The 21,765-nt window shown below is 42.5% G+C and overlaps 1 protein-coding gene across 2 annotated transcripts in view; it reads left to right on the plus strand.

Annotated features, from left to right (window-relative positions):
- myo1ea (myosin IEa) overlaps positions 1-21,765 on the plus strand; it is a 113,382-nt gene that overhangs the window by 81,013 nt on the left and 10,604 nt on the right. For both annotated transcript variants that reach the window (XM_067971491.1, XM_067971492.1), the window contains exons 15-24: positions 528-613; positions 724-805; positions 2,060-2,166; positions 4,309-4,407; positions 8,682-8,826; positions 12,099-12,213; positions 16,033-16,202; positions 18,195-18,340; positions 20,473-20,619; positions 21,271-21,428. In XM_067971491.1, the coding sequence (XP_067827592.1) occupies positions 528-613; positions 724-805; positions 2,060-2,166; positions 4,309-4,407; positions 8,682-8,826; positions 12,099-12,213; positions 16,033-16,202; positions 18,195-18,340; positions 20,473-20,619; positions 21,271-21,428 (1,255 nt within the window). The remainder of the gene's footprint in view (positions 1-527; positions 614-723; positions 806-2,059; positions 2,167-4,308; positions 4,408-8,681; positions 8,827-12,098; positions 12,214-16,032; positions 16,203-18,194; positions 18,341-20,472; positions 20,620-21,270; positions 21,429-21,765) is intronic.

Below are 21,765 nucleotides of genomic sequence, written 5' to 3' on the forward strand. Positions count from 1 at the left end.
ATTGTGTACAGTAGGAGCGTATAAGAAATGAAATAAAAACAGAAAATATTGGAAACACTCAGCAGGCCAGGCAGCATCTGTGGAGAGAGAATCAGAGTTAACGTTTCAGGTCGATGACCTTTCGTCAGAACTGGATGGCAATTACCTCTTGAGTCACCTGGATACGGTGACATGGTTTGGTACATTGCAATTCTATAGAATAGGAGTGATTGAGTACATTGAAATTCCATTGAGTAGGAGTGAGAGGGAGGCAGCTTGATGCATTGCAATTCTATACTGAAGGCGTGAATGTGAAGTGATTTGCTATCATATATAGTAGTAGTAAATGGGAGGAGGTTACTTATTCTGTAAGTTTCATTATTCTAGAGTAAAGAGATGTTGGGTACATTTTGTACTTTATACTTTGATCAGTACGTGTTCATCTGGCATCAACTGTATTGTGACGGTCAACTGAGAGCTTTTTCAAAAAAAAAATTAGTGGGATGGAAAGTAGAGTTCAAATCTTTCAAATTTCCCTTCCTGACCAGGTGTCCTATAATGTGGAGGGGTTCTGCGAGCGGAATCGGGACGTCCTTTTCACGGATCTGATCGAACTCATGCAGAGCAGTGAGCTGTAAGTGGAACAACAGAAGCTACTTGTAAATGCGCATGGATCGTTTTGAGCTGATTGTGTAAAACATTCGCTTTGCTCGCATGTTAATTTTATTTGTTGCTGCTTCACAGCCCTTTCATTCGTGCACTTTTTCCTGAAAATCTACAAGCAGAAAAGAAAGGCCGGCCCACAACTGCAGGCAGCAAAATTAAGGTACTTTCAGCAACCAGTGTTCCTCACTAACCTTTTGTTGAGGGCCACCATCCCAACCATTGTCTAGCTTTAGCAACAGAATGATGAGAAATCAGGTCTGCTCCTGCAATTCAATTATACCATCGTCAGCAATTGGCAAATGGAGGCAAGACAGTTCCCCACAGGAAGGAAAAAAGCCCCAGAGGATATAGCAAATGATAGTTCTATTTTAACAAGGCCCCTTTACTTGCTCTGTGAAAGCTGGGACAGCTCTACCTCCCAATTACATTCCCTTATTGCCTTTTGCTGGGGAGCAGGAAAAGGAGAGGGAACAGGACTGTTTCCCAGCGTGGTTGACATCCTACAATTGGGCAGGCCATGAAAGCAAATTGAACAGCAAGTCAGCTGAGGGCCACAGATGAAAAGGAGCCTGGCCACAAATTTCCTTATATGATGAGTCCCATTAGCCGTCTGAAACAAAAACCACAACAACCAAATAATAGAGCAGTGCATAGTATAGATGGAATAATTAAGAGTTCCTTGTCAAGTGAACTCTGGATGCGGTTAGAATCTCACCAGCTTTGGAAAACACTGTTTGCTTGCACTTTCATTCCACCTGGGTTCGTGACATTGTCGTCAGTTTCATTTGTTGTCAGTTTCATTAATATTTTTGGAATAGTTACCCACTTGGCAACAATGCCCCCTGTGTGAGTTGGCATACTGTATACCACAAAGGAATGCACCCATTTTTGACATACTGGCTGATCTCCTGTGGCATTGTTCGTGGGCAGGCTGGCGCACTGTTGTGATTACTTGCTAAGAGAGAGCTGTGTTTAACCTGGTATGTCTCTTCGAGGTCAATGTTCAGGTACTCCCTGTAAGGAAATGATCTAAACAGGCGAATCCAGCGGCCTTTTAGAGTTAATTGTTGAGGGAAGTTTCTATAGATTGGCAGTTGCTTGTAAATCCTTGGCTCTTGCCCTTCCAGATACTCAACCGGAAAGAGGCAGGAAATTATGAGCTTCCTTTTTTATGCACTTCTGACATTTTGAAGTGTAACATCTGATGTGTGATAGGCATGTGCAAGACTTTTATATTTATGATAAATCACCAAAACATTTCACTGCATTGGCCAGTATCTACCCCATGCGTCAATGTTTAAGATCAGTAGCACTGATGCATTCCTCACAGACACCTTGACAGATCTCTTGATTCTCAGATACGTCATTGAACTGTTGTAGCATTTTCTTACCAATTTTTTTTTTGCCTTTTCAGAAACAAGCCAATGACCTTGTGGGTACTCTGATGAAGTGTACGCCACACTATATCCGCTGCATCAAACCTAACGAAACCAAAAAGCCCAGGGACTGGGAAGAGAGCAGGTAACATTATCTAAAGGGAGGCTAAATGGCTAAACAGGTCATCCTATCAGTCTCCCAATCAGAATTCCCTTCAGAATATCTTAAATATTTTTTATTTTATTTTCTCTCCTGAAGACCCTGACCTGTGCTAGGGTACGAGTCTACAATTGCTGGGTCCTTCATCCTAAATGCCACACTTAATGTTTCAGTGTAGACAATGAGTGTCGGCAGATTACTTGACCATGGGGGCTTCATAGCTGATCCTGATCCTTGCCCAACATCAACGCACGCACACACACACACACACACACACACACACACGTTCCAGTATGGGTCACTGGATAGTGATCAGGAGGAGCAGGAACCCTAGTTAATTTTACGTCTCTAGCCCATGCGCACTGAGACTATTTGTAAAAACCCTACTGCCATCTCAGCGGAGAACAGCAAACATGAGCCCAGATTGTGGCTTAGAGTTGAGTGTTAATGGTACAAATACTACTCACTACTTTCAGTCAGCATGAGTGGCAGCTGTGACTGAGCAAAGATGCATGAAATTTCCACTGTCAGCCATGGATGTTGCTGTAATATGGTGGGAGTATGATTCCCAAATACTTAAGAGTGGAACTGCTTAGTCTAGATACAGCCTTGAAAAGCTTAGACTTCTCTGCATGAGATTGCCTTGGTAGTTGTAAGTAGCTTGCATCCAAATGACCAACCAACCTCCATACTTCTCTGGAGTCAGGTATCAGGAGGTGTATGAGGGTGATCTATTGCACATGTACCTGTCTAGCATATGACCAGGCAGAATCGGATCAACCTTGGAGGCAAGAGAGGAGGGGGTGGGGGGAGGTTGTCAGGATGTGGCTGTAGCTGTTTACATTGACTCAATTCAGAAATGGTGGATCTATCACAAGTTCTGCCCCACTGTCCTACAAGAGATTGTTTAAAAGGGAGATAATTCTAAAAGTTTTGATTATTATCACAATTTTTTTTTCACTTTGTTGAATGCAATGGCGTTGTATAGATAGGTTGGCTCCTTTTAAGGTGTGTAGAATGCTACACACATTCAATGGTTTATAATTGTCACAAGAAATGAGGCAACAATGCAGAGCAAAATCCAGCTCACATCGCTAGCCATTGAATGTATTCTAGTCATTTGGGCCTTGAAATGATACTTGGGATACTGTGCAAGGTCACTTTACATGTTTGGAATTTCTCTCTCTGCTACTTTTAGCCCATTATTTTAAATAACAAATTACATTTATATAGCGCCTTTAAAATGTCCCAAGGCGCTTCACGTGAGTGATTTTCAAACAGAATTTGACACCGAGCCACATAAGGAAATATTAGGACAGGTGACCAAAAGCTTGGTCTAAGAGGTAGGTTTTAAGCAGCGTCTTGAAGGAGGAGAGAGAGGTGGAGAGGCTGAGGGATTGAATTCCAAAGCTCAGGGCCTAGGCAGCTGAAGGCAAACAGGTTAACACCGTCACTCTAATAGCAGAGAGAACATTTCAGATAAACTTGATAAGCATTCGTACACGAAGAAAGAAAGAACTTGTATTCATATAGCATCTTCCTCAGGGCATCCCAAAGCTCTTTACACCCAATGGAGTACTTTTGAACTGTAGTCACTGTTGTATGTCAATAAAGCAGCCACTTTGTGCACAGCAGAGCCCCACAAAAGATAGATAACCAGATAGCCTTTTTTTTAGTGGTGTTAGTTGAAAGATAAATATTGGTCAGGACAACTCCCCTGCTCTTCAAATAGCACTATTTGATTTCTTGGGTACACTGGAGTAGGTAGACAGGGCCTCAGTTAATGTCACACCTGAAAGACAGCACGTCCAACAGTGCAGCACTCCCTCAGATTATGTGCTCAAGTCATTGGACTAGTGCTTAAACCCACAACCTTCCGACTCAGAAGCAAGATTGCTACCACTGAGCCAAGGCTGCATCTATTAGTATTCCATGGTGTAATTTCAAGGCCCTGGAGTTTGTTCAGGAGGGTCAGTAATAAGCTAGGATTTATGATCATAAAAGGAGTACATTTAAAACTAAGCAAAGATTTGATTTGAATTTAGAGTGTTGGCCACATTTTGCCAAAATAAAAAAAATTGCTTTCTAGGCCATGTCATACAGTTAATGTTTGTCGTTTCTTTTTAGAGTTAAGCATCAAGTGGAGTATCTGGGTTTAAAAGAAAACATCAGAGTGCGACGAGCAGGCTATGCTTACAGACGAGTTTTTAAGAAATTCTTACAAAGGTGAGGCTTACCAAGGAAGTCTAATATCACTTGCTGTTCCCCATCTGCTAGCATTATTTTAGACAATCGTCTCCCTTTTTCCTTTCTCTCTAGAAAACACCAACTCTTGATGGGGTATGGCCCTGCGGGCATTAGTCGTCTTGCAGTACCTCTCCCAAGTGGCCAGTCTTCATTTGTGAGCTTAAACAGTGAGTCCACTATGGGGAAGCATCAGAGCTGAGCCAATTCTGTCCTCACCTAATAGCCACTCAAGTGTACTTTCCAATGATCAGGAAAGAACAAACTGGCTTTTATATTGCACCTTCCACATCCTTGGGGTGGGCCAAAGTGCTTTACAACCAATGGATTACTTTTGAAGTGCAGTCACTGTTGTTATGTCGGCAAATGTCGCAGACCCTTTGCACACAGCCAGGTCCAAAAAGAGCAAATGAATGACTGGCCAGAAAATCTGCCTTTGGTGGTGCTGGTTGAGGGAAGAATATTAACCAGGAGAACATTCAAAGAGCCATTTCCTGTTCTTCTTCAAATAGTGCTCTTTTACATCCACCTGCCAGCAGACTTAGCCTCGCTTAACTATCTCATCCGAAAGATGGCACTTCCAACAATGCAGCACTCCCTCAATACTGTACTAATGTTATGTGTTGAAGTCTGTAGTGGGGCTTGAACCCACAACCTTCTGACCCAGAGGTGAAAATCCTACCAACTGAGCTAAGTTGATGAGAAGCAGGAGCTCCATGACTTTTTTTTCATTCCTTGGGCCAAGGTGCTGAGGCCAACTGTAATACAGTCCCTTGTGACATCAGCTAACTAAGCCCAGATTATTAAACCTGGAAATTTCTTGGTCTATATGACTCAGTTTCAACTGAGCGGCCAGAAGAGCCTCTTTGGGTCCATTGTCTAAAGAACAGGCTGATATGTCACTTGCCTACATTAAACTGGCAAACCCCAGCCCACAGATAGGAGCTGTTATCAATAAATCAATAATTCTTTTTTACCAGGGATTAATTTTACTGGTGAATGCAATACAATATAAAGGAGTTTTAGCGACATCCTTGCACAGCTGTCCACACTACTTACCTGGTGTCTGCTGTGTTTTATACATGTTCAGCCATCCTGAGGAGAGTGTGGACAGTCTGAGATGGGCACAAATTATGCGCTATATACTTATTATTGGCACTTCTTCAGGTACTCCACATTTGGAGTATTTTGCCTTGAATAAACCTGTTTTAGAAAGTAAGTGAAAATCTGAGTTTAGATCTGATTGTCTTGTTCTGTGACGTAAATTCCCCGAGTCTGCCTGCTGTTTAATGACCTCGATTTCAATCAATCGTTTTCTAATGCGAGCTGATGGCGGGCAAGGCGCTTTGCCATTGGCCCAGACTCTGAAAAATTACATTGTAATTATGTGGAAATTTGAACTTTGCATTTTACATCTAGTAATTAGCTTCAGGATAAAGCCTCAAAGCTGCTGTTCAGTGTAAATAGCCTCCTGACAGGGTGGTTGAGAATTGTACTAAAGTCTCCAGTGAATGCTGCTTGGACCCCTTCTTAACTTTCCTCTGTCCTCCGAGCCACTGTTTTTAAAATAACCACCGGTTTTGTGTTGTGTAAAAACAGTGTTCCTGATTTATTTTAATTCATTGCACTTGGATAATGAGGCTGTGCTCTGGACACTAATCATGAAAGTCCACTCCCACTGATTTCACTCTGCCAACTGTGTGTGTGTGTGTGTGTGTGTGTGTGCATGAGTGTGAGTGTGTACATTTATATTACTACCTGAGCCATGTGCAATTGGCATATGGACAAACAGATCAGAGAGTTGAATGCGTGGCTCAACGAGTGGTGTGGGAGGAAGGGGTTTCGATTCATGGGACCAGTACTGGGGAAAGAGGGAGCTGTTCCGACGGGACGAGCTCCACTTTAAACCGGGTTGGGACCAGCGTCTTGGCGAACCAAATAACTAGGGATGTAGATAGGGCTTTAAACTAAAAAGGGGGTGGAGGGGTCAGGTGAGGTGAAATTTAGAAATCTAATGAGAAAAGTTAAGGCAATAGAACAGTGTAGTGACTTGGGTAAAGATAAGCAGAGTGTGGCAGGAAGGGATAGAGAGTTTACCAATAATAGTGCAACAACAAGTAAGGACAAAGCAGGAAAAAATGGTTAAAAAGTCAAAATTAAAGGCTCTTTATCTGAATGCGTGGAGCATTCATAACAAGATAGATAAATTAATTGCACAAGTAAAGATGAATGGGTTTGACCTAATAGCCGTTACAGAGACATGGTTGCTAAATGACCGCGGTTGGGAACTAAATATTCCAGAGTATATGACATTTAGAAAAGACAGGCAGAATGGAAAAGGAAGGAGTGTAGCCCTAATAATAAGGGATGACTTAAGGACGGTGGTCAGAAAGGATCTTGGCTCGGAAGATCAGGAAGTAGAATAAATATGGGTGGAAATTAGAAATAACAAGGGACAGAAAATACCGGTGGGAGTAGTTTATAGGCCCCCTAATAGTAGCAATACCGTTGGACAGAGTATTAATCATGAAATAATGGGGACAACGGGAGGGTGAAGGGGGGAACATCGGGAGGGTGAAGAGAGGGACATCGGAGTGGGGGACGTCGGAGCAGGTTTCAAATGTAGGTTCATTTAGTGTTTACACTTCCTTGCATAGTTTTTCATTTAATTTATTTAGTTTCTTTTTCTCTGATCCGGCCCTTCACGCCTGGTTTGACCAGGCGTGAATCAGAAGTGGTGGGCAAACCGCCCAGGTAAGTTAAAAAATCTTTCTAATCTCTTCATCTGTCACAGGTAAAGTGCCTTAAGTACCTCAATGTTGAACAAGAGAAAGGTGTAAAACAACTTGAAATGATAACAGATACAAATTATACAGTACAAGTGATTGTGACCACATAATCAAACAAAAAAGTTCCCAGTTAATCAACCAGATCACATTATGAATGGAATATTTAATTTATCTCACAGCCTTTCATTGGATATGCTGTTTAATTCAATTTTTTGTTTAATTCAATTTTTAAGACAGACTATGTATGGATTTCACTTTTTTTTGTTTTATTTGCTGGAGAAATTATAACGATAAAACCTAAATATACAGCCACTATTTGGGTATGAGTAGGACCAGCCATGCATACGGCTAGAAATTCCTCAATATGATACATTTATCCCATGGCCAAAGTGATAATGACTTTGCCTGTAGGATAAATGCAAAGCATGGAGCAATATCTAGCCAATTACATTCTGAGAAACCCAGGGGAATTGAGTAACCAGAGTGATGTGTGAAGTGTCAAGCTTCTGGGAAGAGAAAAGCTAGTTCTTGGTATGAGAGCAGGGTGTGGTGAGGAACCAGACTTTGGTATGAAGGGAATGTATGGGGAAGGCAGCTTTTGGCATGACAGAAGGGAATGAAGAGAACCCAGGCTTTGGCATAAAGGTTGGAGGGGAAGAACCCCTGTCTAACAGGGGATGAATGTAGGACAACAAGACATTGCTTTGAAAGAAGGGGGAAAGGAGGAAAGAGTTGTAAATTTGTTTGTGAAGCTGTGGGTACAGAGGTCTGTGTGAGTAATTCAGACTATTTCTATATTGGAGTCTTGAGTGGAATCTATAACTGGGATATTATTAAAGTGAGATATTCCTTGGCTCCAGGACACATGTATGAGTTATTTACACTGCTGTCATTTTATTTAGAACATGGTTATTTAGTGCTAAAATGACCTATGAATGACTTGAAAACCACATTTGAAAGTTTGCCAACTAAAGTTATTGTTAATAATGCCATGTGTGTGGGCTCCAGATTTGTCCTAGAGGGTTAATGGACTATTTGCCATTTATACCTAGCTGCTATACTGGGATTAATGGAATTTTCAGTAAATAAAAAATTCCAACCTTAACCATGAAAGAAAAGTTTATGGACTGCTAAATTTTCAAACCATTTATCCATATATTGTACATGGTATATAAAACATCTGTTACCATTTATTTTATTTTGACAAAAACATGAAATTAAAATTGAAAATTGCATGAAACCCCAAATTGACCTTTTGGGACATTGAATATTCAGGGTATAGGATCACTTACACCATAGGATTGCTCCCATGACACTCTTTCTCTGGAACCTGAGAGGGCATGGTATCAGAGAGATCACCAGTAGACCATTGGGGAACTGCAGGAGTTTGGCTGTAGCAATAATATTTTTCTAAATTCATGCCATTCTCCGAAGAACATCTTCACTAACCCGCCTTTTTCATTGCAGGTATGCCATTCTGACTAAAGAGACGTGGCCTTCCTGGAGAGGAGATGAGAAACAAGGAGTTATCCACCTCCTCAGGTCTGTCAACATGGACCCGGATCAGCACCAGCTGGGGAAAACCAAAATCTTCATCAAAGCCCCTGAGTCTGTATGTGTGCTTGTTGTACTCTATCTGATCTCTATCCACTGTCTCTGGTCAGTGATATGGTTGCTGTGCAGAAGGAATTCATTTGAAAGGTCAGCTCCACCCATGTTATGATTGTGGTTTAGCTACAAGTCAATAAACCTTTCAAATTGGTTTCTACTTTGTTCCAGTTAAGCAATTGTGCTGTTCTCCTAATTGTACTGTCTTGCTTGAGCTTGTGGTCTCTACAGTGTTGCTTCACTGGGCTTGCCTTTTTCATTCAGTGTGGCACCCAGTAAATTGCATTATTCTTTCCTTATTTTCTATTTGTTTGTCTTTAAATGGAACAAATTGTCGTGACCGAACTCTTGCATAGAACAAGAAAGGGATTTTGTGGGAACCTTCCGGAAAGAGAAGCACCAAATTTGGGCAAGTTTATTCACAGAAACTCCTACAAAGCTGCCTTCTGTTTTCTCTGTTGGAGAAAGACAAAACTCAGCTCTGATGGTGACTGATCTTTTAGTTTGTCCAGAATGTGGGTGGAATTTTTCCTCCAGAGTGACTGAGGTGGGCAAACTGGAGCTCTGCAGCTGCAACTTTGGCTTGGAGTTAAATTTTTCTTGGCTCCAGACTGAAAAACCAAGGATAGTCGAATTGGCCAAAAGACAATAAAATATGATTGCTACAGTCAAACTCCTGCAGTTCCCCAATGGTCTACTGGTGATCTCTCTGATACCATGCCCTCTCAGGATCCAGAGAAAGAGTATCATGGGAGTGAGCCTATAGTGTATCCTATACCCTGAACATTCAGTGTCCCAAAAGGTCAATTTTAAAGGTTGGATGTTGAGGTGGCCTCTGTTAGTTGCTTGTCAGCAGGCCTGAGTATACTGACTATGTGTGAATGTGTGGATTATTTTTTAAGAAGTAGTTAAATGATTTTTGGAGGGTTTTCTTACAATTTTGTGCTACTTCATGAGCTTGTGTGCTTTAAAACTTTCTATAGGTAATGTACCCTATCAAGGACCCTACCACGATTAATTTCCTCCTGAGGGGGCTAAATAAATACTCCCTGATCACCAAAGGCAACCTCGCAAAAGTCCAGGATATTTATCCATCCCCACATTTCTATTATTCAGCCCTGTCCTACTGTATGCCAGATAAAATATTTGTGCCTCCATCTTCCTGCCTCCTGGCCCCAGCAGTACAGGAACCATTGTTCCCCGAGGAGTATTTGACCATCCCACACCTACAACCACTAATCCCATTCCCAAGCAGATATCAATGACTCATTCACACACCAGTAACAGAACCTTGAGCGAATTGCTCCTAAGTTTGCTTCAGATTTGGAGGGTCGATTCATACTTGCACCTCTAAAAGCCGATCTTTGTTCAGTAGGATTTATTGGTGTGATGGCATCATAACACATGCACACAAAATAGGTTAATGTTGGGGGAATTAAAAACTAATACTAACCCCAGGAGTGTCCAACAATTGAATTCAACTTTGCCCTTCGGGACCTGATCCTCTGAGGACTGAGTTCAGACTGCAGTCTGCAATTCAGGCCTGAAGCCCACCTGGTGCTGGGAGTTCAACCTTTGGGTCTGCAGATCAAATTGATTTGACCTTGACCATGTTTACACACCATTTTTAGTGTCCACTTCTCAGTAAAGATAGTGTGTGAGTACACTCTTACTCTGCTCCTGTTTTAAAAGAAGCGCGTTGCCTCGATCTCCACCACTTTCACTGGGATTGCGTTCCACATTTCTATGAGGAAGAAAAGTTTCTTCTGATTTGACAATGCGCGAAACTTGTCAACTTTCAACCTGGAGGCCTGTGGTCCCAGAATAGCTGAGTCTTCTTGACAATTGTCTCAATGTTACACATTTCATTCGCTAATTAGTCACGACGGACGTTTTGTAATTTTTCAAAGGAGTGCTAAAAATCGGACAGGATGTTTAGTCTTTTTGAAACAACAAGTGAAACTGGTCACAAGTTGACACAGGAAATGACAGGATGCTGAGAAATGCCAGCAGGGTCTGTTCATACATCAGCACTGAAAGCTCAAGGCAAACGTTGTGGCTAAGTCAGCCTGGGCAGTGGACCAAAACTGTCGAGGCTGACTGCTGTAAAATGGTTTTCTTGGGGCGTCATCCATTACTGAAATGCACTTTGTCGACTCTCAGGAGTTTCTAAGCTCCAATCATGCATATTTTTATAAAATGAAAGTCTTGTTTGAGGCTTTCAATACACACTGCTGCCTCCGTGCACCAAAGAGAAAATCAGAACATTCTCTTCGTTTCTTGATTTTGTTTTGAGCTTCGAGTTTGAAAAGCAGCACCCGCTTCTCCGATAGCTCTGTGTGTTAAAGCTCTGCCCAATGTGGTCCTGAGCCATACAGACTTGGAAGATCCCAGGATTGAATCCGAGCCTATGCTGATCTGAGCCAGGGTGACAGTAGGTGTGGTACGACTAGCCTCGCCTCCCCAGGTCTAGGGAGGGGAAATACCATCCAGCATTCCCACTCCTTTGATTATTGCTCCCTAGGTGAGGAAGAGTTTGGGGTCAGCTGTGATGCAGCACTCTCCCATGGTCGAATAACCCGCTGACACTTGCTGTCTAGGTTTACACATAAAGAATGATCACTTGGGCAAGATACCAAAGGATAATCAGTATTTGTGGAACTGTGCCTTAGCACAAGTCAGTGCCTTCAAGAGAGAAGGGGAGAAAGTTGGGAGAAATATTTTTTTAATATCCGAATCAAGATGTGCACCTACTTAGTGCCACCTTTCTTAATGAAGTTAGACTACTTCAATATCTGTTGATACCAGTAGGCAGATTTAAAAGTCGCATTACTTGATGTCAGCCCTTCCTACCACAGAGACTCACCAAGGTGGCCTAATATGTTTCCATATTGCATGACTACTTGTAATGCACATGCTCTACCAAACTTTCCCGAGAGAGCTCGTTATAAATACTCGAAACACTGGAATATCATCTTGGAAGAAAGAATAGTATCACTCTGTCCTGGGTTTAGCACCAGTCAGACCTCCAAACCCAGGTCATTTTCAAAACCTGAGAGTCACGGTGTCAGCTGATCAGACAGAGAATGTGCTGGAGAGAAGCCTGAGGCTCAAACAAGCTCCTCCACACAATCGCCAACAATTGTCACCAAAAGTCTTGTTTTCCCTCTCCAATTTTTGTCACAGCCTCACAAACCCTGGGTGGATAATGTGAAGAATTAAATCTGAATGGGTCTATTAAGCTTTTTACTCTTTTTTTTTTTGTTTGTTTCACAGCTGTTTTTGCTCGAGGAGATGAGGGAAAGAAAATATGACACGTATGCTCGAGCGATTCAGAAAGCGTGGAGGAAGTATGCTGCAAGAAAGAAATATGTAAAAATGAGAGAGGAAGGTACAGCAACTCAATCTTGTAATGCACAGGGCTCGACAGGGTAGATGCAGGGAGGATGTTTCCCCTGGCTGGGGAGTCTAGACCCAGGGGTCACAGTCTCAGAATAAGGGGTAGGCCATTTAGGACTGAGATGAGGAGAAACTTCTTCACTCAGAGGGCGGTGAATCGTTGGAATTCTCCATCCCAGAGGGCTGCAGAGGCTCAGTCATTGAGTACATTCAAAACAGAGATCGATGGATTTTGAGATATTAAAGGCATCAAGGGGATAGTGCAGGAAAATGGCGTTGAGGTAGAAGATCAGCCATGATCTTGTTGAATGGCAGAGCAGGGTAGACATCGGGTGTGGACTAAGTCGGGCTAGTCTGTGATCTCGTCTTTGGTTGAATAGCCTGTCGAGGCTCACTCATGAATAATGGTCGTTTGGGGTACTGACATCTTCATGAGAAGAGAAATATCGGCACAGAAAACTGGCAAGAAAAAATATCTCGGTACCTGCTTCAGTTATTGTTGTTTTATTACTTAAGAAGAAAAAGAGTTTTAAAAAATTATTACATAAGAACATAAGAACATAAGAAATTGGAGCAGGAGTAGGCCAATCGGCCCCTCGAGCCTGCTCCGCCATTCAATAAGATCATGGCTGATCTGATCCCAACCACAAATCTAAAGAACACAAGAAGTCGGAGCAGGACCCGGCCACATAGCCCCTGGGCCCTCTCCGCCACCCACAGGGCATTGACCGATCCGAACTCAGCTTCATGTCCAATTTCCTGCCCGCTCCCCATAACCCCTAATTCCCTTTACTTCTAGGAAACTGTCTATTTCTGTTTTAAATTTATCTAATGATGTAGCTTCCACAGCTTCCTGGGGCAGCAAATTCCACAGACCTACCACCCTCTGAGTGAAGAAGTTTCTCCTCATCTCAGTTTTGAAAGAGCAGCCCCTTATTCTAAGATTATGCCCCCTAGTTCTAGTTTCACCCATCTTTGGGAACATCCTTACTGCATCCACCCGATCAAGACCCTTCACAATCTTATATGTTTCAATAAGATCGCCTCTCATTCTTCTGAACTCCAATGAGTAGAGTCCCAATCTACTCAACCTCTCCTCATATGTCCGCCCCCTCATCCCCGGGATTAACCAAGTGAACCTTCTTTGTACTGCCTCGAGAGCAAGTATGTCTTTTCTTAAGTATGGAGACCAAAACTGTATGCAGTATTCCAGGTGCGGTCTCACCAATACCTTATATAACTGCAGCAATACCTCCTTGTTTTTATATTCTATCCCCCTAGCAATAAAAGCCAACATTCCGTTGGCTTTCTTGATCACCTGCTGCACCTGCATACCAACTTTTTGATTTTCTTGCACTAGGACCCCCAGATCCCTTTGTACTGCAGTACTTTCCAGTCTATCGCCATTAAGAAAATAACTTGCTCTCTGATTTTTTCCTGCCAAAGTGCATAACCTCACATTTTCCAATATTATATTGCATCTGCCAAATCTCCGCCCACTCACCCAGCCTGTCTATATCCCCTTGCAGGTTTTTTATGTCCTCCTCACTCTCTACTTTCCCTCCCATCTTTGTATCATCTGCAAATTTTGATATGTTGCACTCGGTCCCCTCCTCCAAATCGTTAATATAGATTGTAAAGAGTTGGGGACCCAGCACCGACCCCTGTGGAACACTACTGGTTACTGGTTGCCAGTCCGAAAATGAACCATTTATCCCAACTCTCTGCTTCCTGTTCGATAACCAATCCTCCACCCATGCCAGAATATTACCCCCAATCCAGTGATTTTTTATCTTAAGTAATAATCTTTTATGTGGCACCTTGTCGAATGCCTTCTGGAAGTCTAAATACACTATGTCCACTGGTTCCCCTTTATCCACCCTATACGTTATATCCTCGAAGAACTCAAGCAAATTTGTCAGACATGACTTCCCCTTCATAAAGCCATGCTGACTTTGTCCTATTAAATTATGCTTATCTAAATGTTCCGTTACTGTCTCCTTAATAATAGACTCCAAAATTTTACCCACCACAGATGTTAAGCTAACTGGCCTATAATTTCCAGCCTTCTGCCGACTACCCTTTTTAAATAACGGTGTTACATTAGCAGTTTTCCAATCTGCCGGGACCTCTCCTGAGTCCAGGGAATTTTGGAAAACTATCACCAAAGCATCCACAATCCCTACTGCCACTTCCCTCAAGACCCTAGGATGGAAGCCATCAGGTCCAGGGGATTTATCCGCCTTGAGTCCCATTATTTTACTGAGTACCATCTCCTGAGTGATTTTAATCGTATTTAGCTCCTCCCCCCCGAGAGTCCCCTGTTTGTCCAGTGTTGGGATATTCTTAGTGTCCTCTACTGTAAAGACTGAAACAAAATATTTGTTCAGCATTTTTGCCATCTCCATGTTTCCCACCATTAATTTCCCGGTCTCATCCTCTAAGGGACCTATGTTTGCCTTAGCCACCCTTTTTCTTTTTATATAACTATAGAAACTCTTGCTATCTGTTTTTATATTTTTTGCTAATTTCTTTTCATAATCTAACTTCCCTTTCTTAATCAATCCTTTAGTTACTTTTTGCTGTCTTTTGAAGAATTCCCAATCTTCTATCCTCCCACTAAGTTTGGCTACCTTATATGTCCTTGTTTTTAGTCGGATACTATCCTTGATTTCTTTACTTAGCCACGGATGGCTGTCATTTCTTTTACACCCTTTTTTCCTCAGTGGAATATATTTATTTTGAAAGTTGTAAAATAACTCCCTAAATGAACACCACTGCTCATGTACCGTCTTACCCTTTAATCTATTTTCCCAGTCCACTTTAATCAATTCCGCTCTCATACCATCATAGTCTCCTTTATTCAAGCTCAGTACGCTTGTTTGAGAATCAACCTTCTCACCCTCTAATTGGATATGGAATTCAACCATGTTGTGGTCGCTCGTTCCAAGGGGATCCTTAACTAGGACATTATTAATTAATCCTGACTCATTACACAGGACCAGGTCCAAGGTTGCCTGCCCCCTTGTAGGATCAGTTACATACTGCTCAAGAAATCCATCCCTGATGCACTCAATGAACTCGTCCTCAAGGCTGCTCTGCCCAATTTGATTTGTCCAGTTAATATGATAATTAAAATCCCCCATAATTATGGCTGTTCCCTTATTACATGCCCCGACTATTTCCTGATTAATACTTCTTCCAGCAGAGTTGCAACTATTAGGAGGCCTATATACTACGCCCACTAATGTTATTTCCCTTATTATTCCTTATCTCCACCCAAACTGTTTCATTATCTTGATGCTTTGTCCCAATATCATTTCTCTGTATTACAGTGATTCCTTCCTTTATTAACATAGCCACCCCACCTCCCCTTCCTTCCTGCCTGTCCTTCCTGATTGTTAAATACCCTGGCATATTTAATTCCCAGTCGTTGTCACCTTGCAGCCATGTTTCTGTAATGGCCACAAGATCAAACCCATACGTAGTTATTTGTGCCGTTAACTCGTCCATTTTATTACGAATGCTACGTGCATTCAGATAAAGAACTTTCAAATCTGTTTTGTGACGCTTAGTTCCTGCTTTTTCCTTTTTTAACACTTTACCTATTACTCCATACCTTCTGTCCCTTCCTGTTACGCTTTCCTCTCTCTCCCTGCTCAGGTTCCCAACCCCCTGCCACTTTAGTTTAAACCCTCCCCAACAGCACTAGCAAACACTCCTCCTAGGACAGCGGTCCCGGCCCTGCCCAGGTACATTCCAGAACACTTTAAAAGGATTGATCTGTTCTAATTGACTGTTTTATGCTCAGCATCTGATCTGCTGCTCAATAAAAAGGAGAGACGGAGGAACAGCATCAACAGGAACTTTGTCGGTGATTACATTGGAATGGAAGACCTACCTGAGCTGCGGCAGTTTATAGGAAAAAGAGAGAAGGTTGAATTTGCAGACACTGTTACTAAATATGACCGAAGGTTTAAGGTATGTGTGGTGATTGCAATTAGTTCTGTCCATTGATTTATAAATTGACTCGTAGAAGCTGGGTTTGGTTCTTTATCAATACGGGGATGCACTTCAGGTCGGATGGAGATAATGCTGCTGTGATCCTCGATTATCCGCCAAATTTGATTTTCCATTGACTAGTTGGTCTGCATTATGTTGGATAATTGAGGTTCAACTCTTTAATATTTAGAATTGATACATCCAGTGAGTTGCTCATGAGTAAGAATCAACAGGTAGGAATGTTCAAAATTGCTCTATTAGTACATCACCATCACGATAAAGATGTCCTATCTGGAGAGGTCTGATTCGCTCAGACAGCACTGTCCTGTTACTGAATGAGTGACCTTCGCTAAAGCATCCCCTGCTGTCCAGTCCAGGCACTGCAGTATATAGAGGCAGTACAGTATTGCACAGTGTGTTCCAGAGGGATATTAATGTGACCCTGAATTTTTTTTATCACAAGAAGCAGATCAATAAATTATTGAAAGTTCCTAGTAACTGAAATCTTACTCCAAAGAATGTACATGGGAGTTTTGATCACACAATATTAATTATTGAAGTCTCATTTTTTTCCCCCTGCCAATTTTCTCTCCTCCACTGGCTCCTTACTTGGGTACAGTTACACAGGCACCAGGCATCACCTGGTACCTTGCCCAAATGATTATTATTCACATATAAGGCATAAAAGTGAGTGTCAGCAGGCCGTTCCGCCATGTGGGCATCACAGTTGAGCTTAATCCATCCACAAGGGTACTTCTAGCGGGGGTCACTGGACATCGATCAGAGGCATGAACCCTGGATAACATTCCCCTTCTTAACCTGGGGTGTTGAGGCCAATTGTAGCACACACTGGGCATTGAACCAGTGATTAATGGGTCATTGGGGTCACTGGATAAAATCAGTGATCCATCAGAAGTCCTGCATGTCTCAATTTAAAAAAAATACCTAATCTGTAGATTGCCTCTTTTATCAACTATGGTCATTCAAAAATTAGTCACGGTAGGAAACGGACCTGGGAAGAAGTCACAGTCTTTAAGAATGATTGATTCACTGCGCTATCTGCAAAATAAACCCTTCAAGATTCAGCCATCATTAGATGAATCCCATTAATACTGACAGGCTTTATCCCCAGTCTCTGCTGCATTTACTGATATCAGCTGGGATGGCTGTAGGGACATTGCCCTCAGCAACCGTGGGTTATGGGGGATCAATCAGAGCCCCCCCCTCCTGATGGCCATCTAGTGACTGCTGCTAGAAAGAGCACAGTGATGAATTCCCTCTGCTTTGCGCCTTGGGGAAAATTTCTATCCCCTAAATACTAAGCAGAGGAAAAGGGCTGTAGGCCTGTGATGCTGTGTCTCTGCCTCCTTTGTACTTCACATGCACTACCAGGAGTTTTCCCTGGCGGTGGGGGTGGAGCCCTGACCTCCTCTAGGAAGGTCAAGCGTTCAAATGTAATTGGGATGAGGAGGGAGTGTCAGAAACACAGCACCTGCTTGAATTTCCTGGGTCCCCACCTGCAGATCAAGCGTGCTCCACCTGACATACATTAAGGTGAGGTGAAGAGAAGTCAGGCCCCGTGTGTATCGATGTCAGATGAGGGCAATGTTTGGCTTGGCTGCAGTTCCCCTTGTGGTCAAATAGCCAGCCAGCATTCACCATTCAGACTCAAAGAATGACCTTTTGGACGAGGTATGAAGGACCATTAGCACTTGTTGAACTGCTGCCCAGGAAGGATCAAAGGGAAGCAATAAAGAAAACTCCAGCGTCCAAAAAAACAGTTTATGAGGTGGTTATTCCACAATGGGGCATTTATGTTCAAAGAGCTTTTTGCCTCCACTCCTAACCTGATAAATGTTCTCAAACTCAATAAGGCTCACACAACAAATGCAGCAAGTACTTTGAAACATTTTTAATATGTTTATTTCATTTACCACGATGAAATCCTAAAATGAGGTGTTTTCTTTTCAGAGTGTGAAGCGTGACCTTGTCCTCACCCCTAAGTTTGTGTACCTCATTGGACGCGAAAAAGTAAAGGATGGCCCTGTGAAAGGCCAAGTGAAAGAAGTGCTAAAGAGAAGGATTGAGTTAGAACGGATCCTAACTGTTTCACTGAGGTAAACCAGTGTCACTGAGCACGCAGCAGCAGTTACTGGAAATATTTTTGTTTTTCAGATTTCACAGTTATTTGCGCACAAACTTTCACACAGTGTTGCCTCTCCGTTCTGTATGGAGTCTGCCGTTCAGACTATGGACTTCTCTGTTACCATCACAGACACAAGACTTCAACTTGTGTTAAAATCTGTGGTTGTAGCTTGGCTCAGTTGAAAGCACTCTTGCCTCTTGAGTATGAAGTTTGAGGACATAATCTAGCCTGGCACTCCATTGCAGCTCTGAGGGAGTGCTGCATTGTTGGAGGTGCTGACCATTGAATTAAACTTGGATCCCATCAGCCAGTTCAGGTCCCATGACACTATTCGAAGAAGAGTTCATCTGCTGTCATTGGCAACTTCCTTCCCTCAACCAACATTACTGAAAGCGGGACCTAACTGGTCATTCTGCTTATTTGCTGTTTGTGGGCTTTTGCTGTGTGGAAAATGTCTGCCTACATAACAACAGTATCTGTACCACAATGTGATTCATTCTGAAGCACCTGGAGATGTTTGAGGGATGCGATACGGTTCTATAGATTTACAAGTGTTTCTTTTTTTTCTCTTTCTTACACCAGCTAGGGTGATAGTGAACCAACTAGATCCCACATGCAAACCAGTCTGTTACTTAGTTAACTGATCACAGACAGGGCGGGAATAATTGCCCCCAGTATTCTCAGACGAGGGAGGGGGGGGCGGAGGGGGGGTGGAATTCAGTCAGAGGATCTGCTCTTTATTGCTGTCCAGTGACCCTCAGCTGGAAAATGGAACTCAGGAGTTCAACAGGGTCAGGCTTTGTGATGTTCCCATGACAATAGTCGGCCAAAGCTCATTTCCAGGTTCACACGTGAAGAATGACCACTTGGTTTGGCTTTTGGCACCTGTGGAATCACACCCCAGCATAAGTCCCCAGCTTTAGATGAAGAAGGGTAAGGAGAGAAAATTCGAGAGACAAATATTATTCTGATGTGAGTGTTAAACCAATATCTCACCAGAAAGGCCACTTTTTCCATTTTCCCCTGTATGTTATGAAATTCCAACAAAATTAAATTTGTGTGGCTTTAAATGTTTGGAAATCTGAAGCATTAGACACAAAGGTTCTGATATTTAAAGTTTGAGTTGCTGGTGGAGTTTTATGCAAATATTTCTGTATTTAGTGGTGCTCCTGATAGTTTCTGCACTCCAACCTGCTCATTTATTTTGGATGCACAAAAGACCCTCCTGAGCTTTTCTGCAATTCCAGGAGGCATCTCCTTGCAACTTCAGGAATATGGGTTATTTTCAAAACAGTTACTTTGTCATAACGGACAAATAATGAAATTTCAAGTCCCGCTCCAGAGACATGAGCACATAGTCTAGACTGGCACTCCATTGCAGTACTGAAGGAGTGCTGCTCTCTTGGAGGTGTCATCTTTCAGATGAGACGTTAATCCGAGGCCCCGTCTGTCCTCTTAGGTGGACTTAAAAGATCCTAAGACACTATTCGAAGAAGAGCAAGGGAGTTCTCCCTGGTTTCCTGGCCAATACTTACCCCTCTGGTCATTATCTTATTGCTGTTTGTAGGACCTTGCTGTACGCAAATTAGTTGCTGGGTTTCCTACATTATAACAGTGACCACACTTCAAAAATATTTCATTTTGCTGTAAGGCACTTTGGGACATCCAAGGTTGTGAAAGGTGGTCGACAAATGCAAGTTTTTCCTTTTTTTCTTTTGGTCTAGGCTCAGTTAACTGATCTCAGCCAGGAGTGCTGAACCTGCTGGGTTAGGATACGGAAAATCAGCCTAGGTTACCTCTCCTGATTGTGATGTAGCGACTGGAATTGTGCCTTTGTGGATGGCGGATGAGACCATGTTCAGGCTTAGCTGTAATATCCACCACAGTCAAATAGCCTACTAGCCTTGAATGCTCAGATATGAATAATGCCCATATGGATGAGGCAGTGGAGGGTGACTGGTGCAGATGAGAACTGCACCTCAGTGAAGGAGCAGGGGGAAGAAAATTGAAGAGAATAAAGTCAAGTTAAAGAAATTGTTATTGATATTTAGTATCCAGTATTTTATTTTGACAATAACAACACAACTTCTTTTCATTGTGCAGCACAATGCAAGATGACTTCTTCATCCTTCACGAGCAGGAATATGACAGTCTGCTGGAGTCCGTCTTTAAAACTGAATTCATCAGCCTCTTATCTAAGCGCTATGAAGATAGAATGCAAAAGAAGCTACCTCTGAGGTTCAGTAATACGTAAGTATCTTTGCAGTCTGGTGTATTGCTCTACATACGCACAACTCTAAAACACAATGAATTATAGAATCTGTCAGTGCTTGTAACAGAAACTGTACTTCATTCTGGAAGACTGATTTCTATGTGCATTTCTCCATTTTGTTCATCATTGTGGTCCTTTTAGGGTGTCAGCCTTGGCTCGGTTGGTAGCACTCTCGCCGCTGAGTGAAAAGATTGTGGATTCAAGCCCTACTCCAGAGACTTTAGCACATGATCCCAGATGACACTTCTGTGCAGTTCTGAGGGAGTGCTGCACTGGTCTGAGGTGCTGTCTTTCGGATGGGACATTAAACCGAGGCCTCGTCTGCCCTCTCAAGTGGACATAAAAGATCCCATGGCATTATTTCGAAGAAGAGCTTGGGCGTTCTGGCCAACATTTATCCCTCAATCAACACCATTAAAACAGATGATCCGGCCATTATCTCATTGCTGTTTGTGGGACCTTGCTGTGTGCAAATTGGCTACCACATTTCCTACATTACAACAGTGACTATACTTCAAAAAGTACTTCATCGGCTGTAAAGCACTTTGGAGCGTCCTGAGGTCATGAAAGTTGCTGTATAAATGCAAGTTTGTTCTTTTAGTTTAACATTTGTGTTTACTGTTACTTAGACTTGAAATGAAAGTAAGGAAGGACAACTGGGGTCCTTGGAGTGCCGGTGGCTCTCGACAAGTTCAGTTCATCCAAGGCAATGGACAAGTTCCAGTGCTCAAACCCAGCAGCAAAACCTTGCAGGTCAGCATTGGCCCCGGGTTGCCGAAGAACTCACGTAAGTGTCACACTCACTTCACACAGCTGTGTGTGAGGGCCCAGTCATTATATTTGTGTGTACCTGCCGGGGGGAAATGCTGTACAAGAACTTTGCACAAAAATGCTAATATTATAAATCTAATTTTAATTTTTGGTGGGGTACATTAAAAGTATAAATTTTCATAGACCATGAATATAATAATCGTGAAGTACCCTAAGAACTTACTGATTTTTGCTGAATTAAAATTTTAACCTCCCCCCAAGGGTTAGTTGGTGTCACAGAATAGAGGCCTTAATTTCAATTCCTGATCTGTGGTGAGTTAACCAGGAATGATTGTGTGAACGAAAGGGATGGA

The sequence above is a fragment of the Heptranchias perlo genome, chromosome 34 (assembly GCF_035084215.1).
Source record: "Heptranchias perlo isolate sHepPer1 chromosome 34, sHepPer1.hap1, whole genome shotgun sequence".
NCBI lineage: Eukaryota > Metazoa > Chordata > Chondrichthyes > Hexanchiformes > Hexanchidae > Heptranchias > Heptranchias perlo.